Source organism: Mesoplodon bidens (assembly GCF_964165515.1).
Source record: "Mesoplodon bidens genome assembly, chromosome: 1".
NCBI classification, from domain to species: Eukaryota; Metazoa; Chordata; class Mammalia; order Artiodactyla; family Ziphiidae; genus Mesoplodon; species Mesoplodon bidens.
In genome coordinates, this window is record NC_138176.1 from 185,438,175 (window position 1) to 185,451,554 (window position 13,380).

Sequence of the window (13,380 nt, forward strand, 5' to 3'; positions counted from 1 at the left end):
AAAATATAAAGAACGTCTGCAAATCAAGAAGAAAAAGATAATCCATTTGCAAAATGAATAGAAGACATCAGCAGGAATTTCAGAAGAGGAACCCATAGGGCCAATAAACATAAGGAGAGACATTCACCTTTTTAGACATCAGGGAAAACAAATTAAGACTATATACCATTTAATACCAATTCAATTGGCAAAAATTTTAAAGTATGAAAATACCAAATGTTGGAGAGGAAATAGATCTACAGGAGGTTCTTTGCTAATGGAACTGTAAATTGGAACAACCACTCTGGGAAAGAATTTGGCCTTGTCTTGTGAGGATGAATGTTCATATACCCTAATTGTTCCTCTCCTAGATTCCTATTCAAGAGGCACTTTCATAGGTACACAAGATATTCACAAGAATATATACAAGAATGTTTATAGCAATACTATTTGTAACAGTAGTCTGTTTATAATAGCAAAAATATTGAAATAAGCCAAATGTCCATCAGCATCAACAGGATATCTTGTGGTGTACTTACTCTATGGAATATTAGAGAACACTCAAAACACATGAACTATAGCTGCACAGAACAACATTAATGGACCTTAGCAGTCTGCTACTGAGTAAAAAGAAAAATAAATTCCACAAGAGGAGTGTCTAACTCCCTTTTCTTAAGTTAAAAATAAACTGAAGCTACTTTATAATACTATATCAAACTATATCAAGAAATTCAAAGAAATAAGAAACAAGATCCAGGGTGATGGTAGGCCCAGGGACAGGGTAAAAGAGGAGCTCATACATAAATGTTAATCATCAGAGTTCTAGTCCTTTGTTGAATGTTGGGTCAATAAATGTATAAATAATAAAAAGAAAATGAAAAAGGGAATGAATACAAAATGGGTGAGAAGGTCTTTGAGTAGAAAAATTACATAAGAACAAAGTCTATATTCTTATGAATTTTTCACCCACGGTATCTTGGACATCCCAAAATAGTAATTTTCTTTAAATTATGACAGCATTTTCAGAAAAAAAAAATCCAACTGATTTCACACTGTTTCAAACCCAACAGTCATTTGAGATTTGAAAAATTATAAGTTGTGTTGTGCCTGACATGCAATTTGCATTTCTTTGCCAAATTTACCAATGTGGAATTTAGAAGCTTTTTATTCTAATCAAGAGCCAGGAGCTCTGTCCTTGTAGTTTATCACCATCTCAGAAGATAATACCTTAGAACTCTTGGCTGTCTTCTAAAAATTCTCTCTCAGAGGATACTCACAGTAAAATTAGGAAGTAGTTTTTTGGAAGCCTGCATATTGTATTTGATAACTCATGTAGAAAAACAGAGAAACTTTTAAAGTATAAATTTAGGGGAAATTTTCTGAAGTTTTGCAGCTTCAATGAATTTGAGATTCCTTCCATGCTGTTATCAAGTGATGTGAAGAAATATGGAAAATTCTATGATCTTTCACTGAGGCTCTGAACTGTCAACTTACAAAGGTCTCTGGGATAGAAATGAGAGCTGACTAAAACCTGCTGCCCCAGATCACCAGGCAGCCGTGCTCATATTCCTGATCTCATACCTCAACTAACTGTACAACATAGCCATGCAAATTTGCATGTGAAAATACATTTGGCTATACAATATTTATTTTCATTGTTGCTGTGGTAAAGTGTTAAGTGCCCTCATGTTCACAGCCAGCTGCTCTAAAAGATGAATGACTCAGGGAATCTTTCCAAGAAGTTGTTGCCTCCCTCCTAGATATTTCCAAAAATATCCTTGAAGAAAGAAGAAATTGTTCATTAAGACATTCAATTATTGTCCAGGTAGCAACACAGAAAGCCAATTTTATTTCTGAGTAAACAGTGCAGAGGAAAGGGAAATAAATGGTCTTTGTTAATATTGGGCATCTTGGGGGTTGAACATCCATAGGTTCGGTCTAGGTAGAATGAAATCCATAATTTCCTAAATTCTTTTGTTAAACTAAAATTTTTATCGCGTTAAATATTACTTAAAGTGAGTCCTTGGCTAAGCTAAATACCTTCCATTCTTTGTTTCACAGAATTTTAAAATTGTTATCATATGTTATAGTGGAATTTTACCTGTTTCTAAAAAGCAAACTATTCTTAGAAACTCTAGAAGAATCCTACAACTGTGTTTCTAGAAGGATGACATATTTCTGACTGTGTTTTGCTCTTCACTAGATGCTTGTAATAAAAACAAAACCTTGTGTGGCTCTTATAGTAACCATAGGGCATCTCTTTGTTTTACGCTCTATACTTAAAGTGCATTTCCCACTATTATCTTGAGCTACTCTTCAAAGAAGACATTATCAAAAAGACATTTTAGGAGGAATAAATACTGGGATTTTCATGCTGTTTAAACGGTGTTGCTTTATCACAAAGGGAAAGAGATTTTTCCATTTAGTAGAGAAGGGAGCACCCGAGATCTTTACTGGAAATATTGATTCCTGCAAACGTACATTCATGTCTTGCCTCATATTTGCCTAATTAGGATGATTCTTCCCCCGACCCAGAGATCTGGATTCAGTTAAGTTCTCTGCCTGTGTATGGTGCTCTCTTAAGAACCTCAGGACCTGAGGTGGAAGAACTCTCAGAGGTTTCCAATTTCACAATGGAAGATATCAACAACAAGAAAATTAGGTATATAACCACCTGGTGTTACGTGACAGAATTTGTTTAAATTGTATTAAAATATGTAAGCAACTAACCAGTAGCTCCCTTGAAAGATTATGTTACTTCTGGCCCCATTGTTAAACAAAGATTCAGTCATCTTACTCGACCTGTTGGTGTAGTTCATTCATTCTGCTCTTCTCTTGGCCTTTGTAGGTACTCAGCTGCATTTGAGACCGGTGGTCATCTGGTTACTGACAGCTTCCACTTCTCTGTCTCTGATTTGGACCACAACCGCCTGGACAATCAGAGGTTTACCATCATGATCACTCCCGTCAAGGATCCACCCCAAGTCATTGCTTTCGCTGACCTTATCACCGTAAGCAGTTCAGATCAGTGAACTGTGGGTGCTGTAGAGAGCAGGAGTCTGTGGCAGTGTGAATGAAGGATTTCTACCTAAATTGGCTGTCAAGTCCTTCCCCTCAAATATCTAGGCAATAGTATCAAGATACATATGGCTTTCAAGCATCAGTTTTTCAAAAAGTATGAAAATAATTACATGCAGAAGATCAAATCATTATATCCACATTATTTAATTAGTCAACAAGTATTTCTGTGCCAGACATAAATCTAGATGTGTATAGTATTTTGTATACTATGCTAGATGTATATAGCAGTAGGAGTAGGAAGGTATCTTTGAGGAGTTTATAGTCTAATGTTTGCAGCAACTAAAATATAGGGATATGGACAGTGTCCCCAGGTCCCTTTTTTTTTTAATTTATTTTATTTATGTATTTTTGGCTGCATTGGGTCTTCCTTGCTGCATGCGGGCTTTCTCTAGTTGTGGCGAGTAGGAGCTACTCTTCGTTGCGTTGTGCGGGCTTCTCATTGCAGTGGCTTCTCTTGTTGCGGAGCATGAGCTCTAGGTGAGCGGGCTCAGTAGTTGTGGCTCACGGGCTTAGTTGCTCTGTGGCATGTGGGATCTTCCTGGACCAGGGCTCGAACCTGTGTTCCCTGCATTGGCAGGCAGATTCTTAGCCACTGCACCACCAGGGAAGCCTCCCAGGTCCCATCTTAAATGGAGTTGATACTTATCACTGTAAACAATATTGACAGCTCCTTGGCGTTGGGAGGTGAAATATAATGTACCTCGATCATGAAGTTACCTAGACCTGAATTCAAGTGCCAGTTCTGTTACTAGCTGACTGACCTTGGATCAATTATATAATCTTTCTTAGCCTCAGTTTCCTCATTTTTTTATAAATTTATTTATTTTATTTATATTTATTTTTGGTTGCATTGGGTCTTCATTGCTGCACGTGGGCTTTCTCTAGTTGTGGTGAGTGGGGCTACTCTTTGTTGTGGTGCGCGGGCTTCTCATTGCGGTGGCTTCTCTTGTTGCGGAGCTTGGGCTCTAGGCGCACGGGCTTCAGTAGTTGTGGTGCGTGGGCCTAGTTGCTCCGCAACATGTGGAATCTTCCCAGACCAGGGATCGAACTCGCGTCCTCTGCATTGGCAGGCAAATTCTTAACCACTGCGCCACCAGGGAAGTCCCAATTTCCTCATTTTTAAAGTGTTACTATTCCTGTTACATAAAGGATTACTCTGATGATTAATAAAGTAGCACTAAAAAGCCCCAGTAGAGTACTGGCTCATGGTAGGGATTCCATAAAAGTTAATTCACTTTCCTTGTTCTGCTCTACGTACATACCATAATGCCAAAAACTCAGGATTCCTGGTTTTGTTGAACAACTGAAAATTCATAAAACTGAGTTGTTTCTAAATGGCTCTGATATTCCACCCATTTTTTTTTTCATGTCCACACTTCGGGGCAATCATTTTGACCTTCCCCATTCCCAGAGTCAGGGTGATCTTCCACTTTGTAACTTGTAGATCTTCCTATATTTAGCCAATAGTCATTCAGAAGTAAGCAGCTTCATATCCAGCAAGCTAGCAAAAAAACACTAGGGTCAGGTTGCAAAGTAAGCATACAAAACAGGGCCCTAAAGGAAAAAGGTAGCTGGAGCAACTGCTTTTACTCATAACCGATTTATTTTCCTCCTTGACAGTAAGATAAGCACTAGCTTTCAGGTATGGTGAGCCCTTTCTTCCTGCACACCTATAAGCATACACTATCATGGGATAAATGGGACTTCCTGCTGGGAACTCCTATAGGACAGAGCTACCTTCATAGTATCCAAGGGAGGACTGGATGAATCATTCTGTAGCTGCGGGCTTTTGAACATTGATACGGAAGGAAGGCAACCATCCTGTCGTGCAGCTGTTCCAAGGTAGGTGATTAGAATGGGCCAGAGCTGCTTTACAACCAGATCCATCATAGAAGGAAGCACCACTTTGAAGGGAAACACGGAAGTCACCATGTCTGAGCGTAGCTTCGAGAGGCGCTGAAGGATTGCCTGGTCCCAGCAGCTCAAACATTCCTCATCTTGTGCGTAGAAGATCTGCCTCCTCAAAGAAGTGGAATTGGTACTGGAAGGTCACCCCAGGCAACTCTTTTCAATTCAGTTCCTTTTACTGCAGTTACGTGCAACCGCCCAAGGACTCTCTCCAATCTTTTCTTTCTTAGGTTGACGAGGGAGGGAGAGCCCCACTCTCATTTCACCATTTCTTTGCTGCTGATGATCAGGACAGCCTCCAGGGTGACGCCATCATTAAACTAAGTGCCCTGCCCAAGTACGGCTGCATCGAGAACACGGGGACAGGTAACAGCAGTAGATTGGCTCTAGAGTTGTTCCAGACCTGGAGAGAAGGGAGCGTGGAGGTGCGTAAATGTCTGCAATTAACCTGGATATGGAGAGCTAAAGAGGAAATGGAACCATTTCAAAGAAATGGAAGTAGGGAAGGTTTCACTGACTCTATGAAAACTGAGTGTTTCCTGTATGCCAAGCACTCTTTTAAGCACTGGGGATATATCAGTAAACAAAACAGACAGAAACCCCTACTTTCATGGTGCCTTAGATCCTGGTGGGAGGAGACAGATAAGAAACCTAATAAATGAAAAAACTGTGTAAGACGTCAGGAGGTCAATCAGTGCTATGGGAAAAACTAGAGCAGGGTGAGGGGATTTGGAGTGCCAGCAATGGGGACACAGGGGCTTGGAGATTGCACTGGGAATTGAGTGTCAAGGAACTAAAATTTTCTGTCCTTTTATTGTGAGGCAGCTGAGTTTAGCTGAACCATAGCTTACGTCGCTGCTTTTTCTAAGGATATGACATGAATTGAAATGCATGCTTGTCTCTCTGTGACCCTCTCCTCTACATCCCTCCCCCCCCCATCTACCCTGGACCCACTGCCCTTGGTGATTATCACAGAGAAGGGGAGGGGAGAGGGTGGATACCGTCCACGGGTCCGCTGAGACCACAGTGACGGGCAGTTGAGACAGCTCCTGCCAGGTGACCATGCTGCTGCCTCCGCAGTGAGAGTCCTGAGCGCCAGCACTTGGCTCTAACTGGTGTGCAGCTAGCAGCTTCCACAGAGAGGCCAGTGAAGGCGTCTGTGACCAGCGTGGTGCCTGGGATTTGAGCTTGGTTACCGGAAACTCATTTAGCAGGGGTCATGTTTTCCTATAGAAAATCTTGAGTCTTTTCCCCATCTTGCCTTTCAGTGGGTGCTCTTAGATTTGTTTATTGCTGAGTTAGATTTATCTCAACAAATGTTTATACAGTGGATGTAAAGATGAATAAGGTGCAGCCCCTGCCTCGAGTGGGAGACAGATATGAAGACTGATAAGTTACAATCATGAAACGCCAGAACAGGGAAAGGAGGAAAGCACTGAGAAAGGGCATAGGACAAAACAGTTACTTTTGCCTGTAAAGGCAAGAAAGTCGGAGGAAGCAACATTTGAGTTGGAACTTGAAGTGTCAGTGGGAGTTGCTGTGGGCAGAGGGAAAATGGCATTTCTCACAGAGGGAAGAGCACAAGCAAAGGTGGGGAATCATGAAAGGATGGTTGCCCCCGGCCTTCTCTCCTCTCCAGGTGATTTCTTATTAAGCTTTTTTTTGTTTTGTTTTGTTTTTGTTTTTTGTTTGCGGTACGTGGGCCTCTCACTGCTGTGGCCTCTCCCATTGCGGAGCACAGGCTCCGGACGCGCAGGCTCAGTGGCCATGGCTCACGGGCCTGGCTGCTCTGCGGCATGTGAGATCTTCCCAGACCGGGGCACGAACCCGTGTCCCCTGCATCAGCAGGCGGACTGTCAACCACTGTGCCACCAGGGAAGCCCTCTTATTAAGCTTTTTTTAACATTGTTTTATGCTAACCTGGAGTACACGCAGAAGTGAAATTTCTGGCAAGCCTCAGCCTCTCTTAAAGTGGTTCACAGACTTTAATGTGCATAAGACTCACCTGGAGGGCCTGTGCAAACACAGTTTCCTGGGCAGCAACCCCAGAGTTCCTGTTTGAGGAGGCTGTTGAGACCCACGCGTTTGCATTTCTCACCAGCTCACAGGCGATGCCATTACTGCTGGTCCACACTTGGAAAACCATTGCTCTACATTAGTATGAACCTGGAAGTAAGGAAAAGACGTTCAGGGGGCAAATAATTGTTCCAAGGCACATTGCATAAGGACCCACCCTTTGCTCCATGGGAGTTCAGAACCAAGTCTGTTTTATACATATGAAACTATCTACCTAGATTCAGAATTCAGCTGATCGGAAGAACATCTTTTTTAAAACATTAGAAGAAGTAGCTTTAAGTTCATACCGGCAAGATGGAAGAAATAGAATAATCATATTGTCTGGTATGAAATCTAACAGAATGGATAATCTACATTCCTTTAGTACCAGCACAACCAGGGCAGGGCCCACCTTGATTACCTGTCGGGCATCACTGTGTTCCAGTGCAATGCAGTAATAGATGTTCATGATGATAGCCTGCACACATCAAGAACTATTTAATTTGCACATAGTATATTCTGTTTGAGAAGGCAAGGAAGAATATTAATGAGAGTGATTTATTTGAAAAAATAGAAGGTGCCGTTTTAACAATTGAAAGGACTGGTGCTTAAAGCTTCAGTAGCAGATTCACTTGTTGAATAGCTTGTTTTCTAAGACAGAAAGTAAGTCATTATTCTATTCAAGTATATTTTTAGGCACTATTTACTTAGGCTATTTTTGACCCAAATAAAGATACTATATTTCTTATATTTACAGTGATCAAAGGAAAGAGAAAATAAAATTTGAAGGAATTATAGCAATTCCTTTTGGAAACCCTGAACTGTATGCCCTAGGGCTTATCAGGTCACTGGTCACTTAGAGCCCTCTATTCTTCTGGTGTCAAGAGGAATCATATCTGAGGGGTAAAATTTAAGAAAATTCATGTCATTGAAAAAAATAATATTTGTCTTGAATTCTTATTTCAAACAAATTATAAGTGAAGCATTTTCATTCCTAGTCTTTACATTGGGAGGTAAACGAAACATGACCCTGTCTGCAATCTAGGAAGTCAATGGCCTTTTAATATATGACCTAATCTTTGCAGAGGACCATGAAAGAGGGAAAGAGAAAGCCTTATCACTTTCAGATCTTCTATCTACACTTTTCTTTGTTGATGTATATCCAGGGAGTGTTTGAAGACACAGGGGTTTCTTTTTCCTCCTCTCTTTAGAAGAAAATGTAACAATTTAAAATCAATCAATTACAGAGACTAAGACCAAGTAAGAGACAAGTCATCCATCATTTAGACAGTGCTTACTCTTCCCTTTGGCCTTTGGGGTTGGGATGAAAAGAAGAGGTAACCAGAGCCAGCACTTTCTATGGAGCTCTGAATGGTACTTGAGCATCTCAGTACCTGAACTGCACCCGAGCTCTGGATGGTCCCTGAGCATCACAGTAGCCCTGGTGTACCATCCCAGGGGCTGAGCACTAGCCCATGCAGAGGTTTCCTTAAGGAACTGAATAGTCAAATGAAAACACGCTTAAGGAGATGCTTCTTAGATAAAAAGGTATGCAGTTAACCTTTTCCTGTGTAAAGAAAGAAGGTTCCCCTTGCAGAGTGGTTTTGAAATTGACTAAAGCTTAAGGTAAAACATTTACTATTGTATCAGTACTTGTCCCATGACTTATTTTAGCAAATATTTCTAAGAAAACAACCACTGATTCTATGCTCTATGAAATAATAACATTCACAGTGCTTTCATACATGTTATCTCATTTGATTCCCATTTGTAGATGAAAAATAGTGGGGAAACTGGGATCCCATCCCAAGTCTTCCAGTTCCACTCTCCCACCTTTATTCTCAAACATATTTTCCTCTTCTGTTGATAGTGCTGTCAGGCTTTCTGGTTCAGCCCAGGAAGCAGGAATTGATGGATCAAGGTAAAAGTTCCCTCTTGCTGTTGATGCAGGTGATCGATTTGGCCCTGGAACTACCAGTGACCTAGAAGCATCATTCCCTCTTCAAGATGTCCTGGAAAACTACATTTACTACTTTCAGAGTGTTCATGAAAGCATTGAGCCAACCCATGATATTTTCAGTTTTTATGTAAGTGATGGAAACAGTCGATCAGAAATCCACAGCATCAACATCACCATCGAGGTAAAGACTTTGGAAGTTGGATAAGTTGGGCCTTTGACCCCAATATCCCACCATTAGATAGCTTTATGTGAACTCAAAAGCAAAGAAAATTGGGTTTGACCTTGAATTTTAGAGGTCAGTTTTTAAACTATAACCCTGACCTTTAGGAAACTTGTAGAATTAAGGCTGGCATTTGGGGATGGTCTGACTTGGAAATCGGAATTTCCATTTCAGAGTAAAATCTATCTGTTCTGTGTGAAAACAGTTTGTGAGGGTCAGACAGAGAAACCTTGCCAGTCTCATATTAGGTGAAAAATAGCATATGCTTATTTTTCCCTGAAATTATTGTGTGTGGTTCTATGTGCATATTTGCCTTTTCTTATATTTTTTAGTGCATTTATTCATTACACTGTATCATGAAAGAAATGTGTTCCTCGATGCTGTATTTATGCTCATTTGAGCAACTACAGAGGCTTGCTCCATCACCCCAGGGAGAGAGATAAAAGATAAAAATCAGAATGGAATGCCCTCTGCCTTGAGAAAATAAAACATGGCACCCTCGGCGCCCTTCAGGGACAGTGGTTGAGGGGTGCTGGCACAAGGACGGGGGGGGTCAAGGAGATATCTTTAGACACCCACAGTTTCAAATATGTGTTCTCCTACAGGTACTGTGCCATGCTTAGGCTTCTAAGACTGTTCTGATTTCAAATAATGTGCCCTTTTATCCCCCAAATATACTTGTCTAACCACATGCCCATATTTTTGGTCTGGAAAATGTCATCCTTGTACCTATGGAAAATACTTGAGAAGATTTCTGTAGCATGTCCATCAGTGTCTTTTCAAGGGGATATTTGGTTTGTGTGACCTGCTTGCCTTTCAACCTAACCATTTTGAGTGGGAATTAAAGATGGTGACATATTAGATACAAACTACTATGCATAAAATAAACACCAAGGACCTACTGTATATCACAGGGAACTATATCCAATATCTCATAATGGTCTATAGTGGAAAATAATATGAAAAAATATATCTATATAACTGAACCCCTTTGCTGTATACCTGAAACTAACACAACTATATTTCAATAATAATAATAATAACAATAAAAGACAATGACATGTTGCATGCTATTTCGGTAGTGAAAGTTAATGTGGTGGTGTTACTTTCTCTGAATAATGCATGTTATTTTTTTCTTCTTAAACCAGTATCTGTGTGAGACCTAATATTTTATGCTTTAATCAGAGGAAGAATGACGAGCCTCCCAGGATGACCTTGCGGCCCCTTGGCGTGCAGCTGAGCTCGGGAGTGGTGATAAGCAATTCTTCTTTGAGCCTGCAGGACCTGGACACTCCAGATAACGAGCTGATTTTTGTATTGACAAAAAAGCCTGGCCATGGTAGGACACAACTGCTATGGGAAGCTTCTTAATTGAGGTGCCCGATGGGTTATTAGAATAAACACATAGATTTCAGCTGATCATTCCTCTGCCTTGCTGGTGTGTAGTCCATTCTTTGCATCAAAGTATAATCAAATTCACAGCTGGCTAATATTCTTTGGGGTCACAGTAGACTCTGGTTGCTCTGAAAGCCTGAATCCTGGGTAATTGGTGTCTCTGAAATTCAATTTCAGCTGTTTTCTTGCTTTCTTATGTAACCTCAGGCAAAACAAGTTTTCAGAAACTGCACATCCTCTTCTCAGAGTAGGCATCATTGCTTGATCATCCTGGGCCACTGCATGCAAGGAACAGCATAGCAGCCTTGAAATTAATCACAAAAGGTGTTCACTTCAGGTTAGAGGCGTGGTAGATATCTTTATGAGCTTGTTCCTTTTGCAAAGAAAGCACTTTTCCTGATTAAACCAGAAGTTTAGAGAACCACCATGGGACTCTTCTTCGTACTTCTTTTCTAAGTGCCATCCCCCTAGTATTAGCTAAAGCTCTGCAACTTTCTTCTCCCAAGTGGTATCTTAGTCCATCCTAATGGCTATTGGCCTTTTGAAGATGAAACTGTTATTGATGGAGGGCTAGCAGGTGAGGTTGTTGGTCATTGCCTTTTAGCTTGCCTTCAGCCACTTTCACTTTCTTTAATGAAGCACTTTAACTGTCCCTTTGTGGTACACATGACCTTGAAAACAGAAAAATATGCCTCAGCCCAAAGATGCTTAGTGTCTTTCTGAATTTAAAAGGAATTTAAAACATATTCCTCTCTCCCACCCCAGATGCCCCAGGCGGAAGGCAGCAAGTGGAGAGTGCTATTTTCACCTTGCAGAAGGTGAAAATAAGGTTTAGATAATGAAGTGAGTTTGAATTCATGGAGAGAGATTTGATTCCTAAGCCACCATATTGCTATATCCATCTGTGTCTCCTTAAGAGGTTTTTAACCAGGAAAAGCAGAACTCTGTCTTCTTTATTTGGAGATGAGGCCATAGAGCAGCACCCTGTACTTCTATGTAAAATGCTGATTTGTTGGTCATTTATTTATGTGCCACCATGAGCCTCTGAGGGCCTTGGCATTCTACCCAGGCTCAAGCAGTTGACAAAAATCAGACAATGTTTTGGTGCCATATATACTCTACCATTGTTTCTTTCTTTCTTTCTTTTTTTCGCTTCCTTCCTCAGGTCATCTGCTCCGGAGGCAAACTGCTTCTGAGCCTCTGGAGAATGGGAGGGTTTTGGTCCAGGGCTCCTCCTTCACCTACCAGGATATCCTGGCCGGGCTGGTTGGGTACATGCCTGGTGGTCCTGGTGTGGCAGTGGATGAGTTCTGGTTCTCCCTCACTGATGGACTCCACACAGACACAGGGAGGATGGAGATATACATAGAGCTGCCTACAGGTGACACCCCCCACTTGGCTGTAAACCAAGGCCTCCAGCTGTCAGCAGGTACCACAGGGATGGAAGAGAGTGGCCGTGGTTTCTTCTTTGTTGGTGTACAGTACTTCCTTCCATGTCAGCTCAGCTCTATGGGAGGATCTTGAACTGGGTGTGAAGAATCTGGGGAGACTAGTGTTGGGGAGAACTGTCGTTTGGGGGACACTAAGAGCTGTGAATGACAAATGTGAAACCTCTGAAGTTCTTTGAACCTCTGTCTGTGAATTTGAGAAAAGATTGAGAAGGGCTTATAGTATTCCCAAGGTCCACAAAAATCTTCATCTATCCAACTGTTGTAGGCCCAGGTCTCTTAGAACATTGGTACTGCCCAACTAACCCCATGGAAACAAACAACAAAATCTAGCAGGATTTTCAAGATGCTTATTGAAAAAAACAAACAAAAAAAAGGCATGGAGGGGCAATTGGGAAGTCATCATGCACTAAGAGAGGTTATGTAAATAATTGAGAACCATTAGTTATGGTGTTCTAGGGTCTAATGTTCACAATTTTACTTATGGATAAGCAACACTGAAGAACCTGTGACACATGTCAGTCTTGGAACCAGTTTGCAGTAGAGAATTACTTAATTAGAGAGTGGGCTTTTTTCCACAGAGCATCTGTGTCCCACTGGAGTTCCATTTGCTTGTTTATTCTTAGTTTCATATGTATTTTGTAGTGAAAAATATATGGTATAATGGTATTTGAAATTTTGGAGATTCCCAAAGGTCTCAAGTATTAGGTATGGGACTTAACTTTGCCCTACTTACAGGCTAATAAGTTATCCTCTTACTGTTTCATGGATGCTGGTAGAAGACACGAGATTCCTTGGTCAGAGACAAAGTACTTTGTGACAGCACAGAAGGCAGCATTGCCAAGAGCAATTTTGCATCTATTCGCAATGCCCTCCAAGTCCCATGGGGGTGATACGGAGGGCCCAGATGAATACCTCCGTGTGCAGTGTAATGCATTACAGAAGAGGAACACTGAGCTTGGGGAACTCCCCATGTTATAGTAGCGATAAGCAAGCCTGATCTTTGTCCCTCAGGGTTACTTGCTGAGAATGGCCTGAGTAACGAGTGGTCAGGCCCTGCATTCTTGGCATTACCCAGCAAGAACACGCAGGGACACTCAGGGCCCATGGTGGATTGCCACTCCAAACACTAGGATGTATTACACATGAGTGACTAGGACCTACTTTATCAGAATTTACTATTTTTAATGTGAGAAAATGGCTGGAGAGGAAAGCGAGGGGGAAGACCCTGAGAAGACGTGTTTTCCAGGAGGCAGTGCCTTGTCTCCGTCCCCAACACCTGTGCAAGCCTTCCAGGGCCCAGCGCTCAGGTCTCCCTGCTCTGTAACCCTCAC

At 41.4% G+C, this 13,380-nt stretch overlaps 1 protein-coding gene across 1 annotated transcript in view; it reads left to right on the forward strand.

Annotated features, from left to right (window-relative positions):
• The window catches only part of FRAS1 (Fraser extracellular matrix complex subunit 1), a 461,640-nt gene that overhangs the window by 363,943 nt on the left and 84,317 nt on the right, over positions 1-13,380 (forward strand). Inside the window, exons 39-44 of the mRNA XM_081241677.1 lie at positions 2,493-2,641; positions 2,828-2,990; positions 5,199-5,334; positions 8,974-9,164; positions 10,389-10,542; positions 11,764-12,027. Of these exons, the coding sequence (XP_081097803.1) occupies positions 2,493-2,641; positions 2,828-2,990; positions 5,199-5,334; positions 8,974-9,164; positions 10,389-10,542; positions 11,764-12,027 (1,057 nt within the window). The remainder of the gene's footprint in view (positions 1-2,492; positions 2,642-2,827; positions 2,991-5,198; positions 5,335-8,973; positions 9,165-10,388; positions 10,543-11,763; positions 12,028-13,380) is intronic.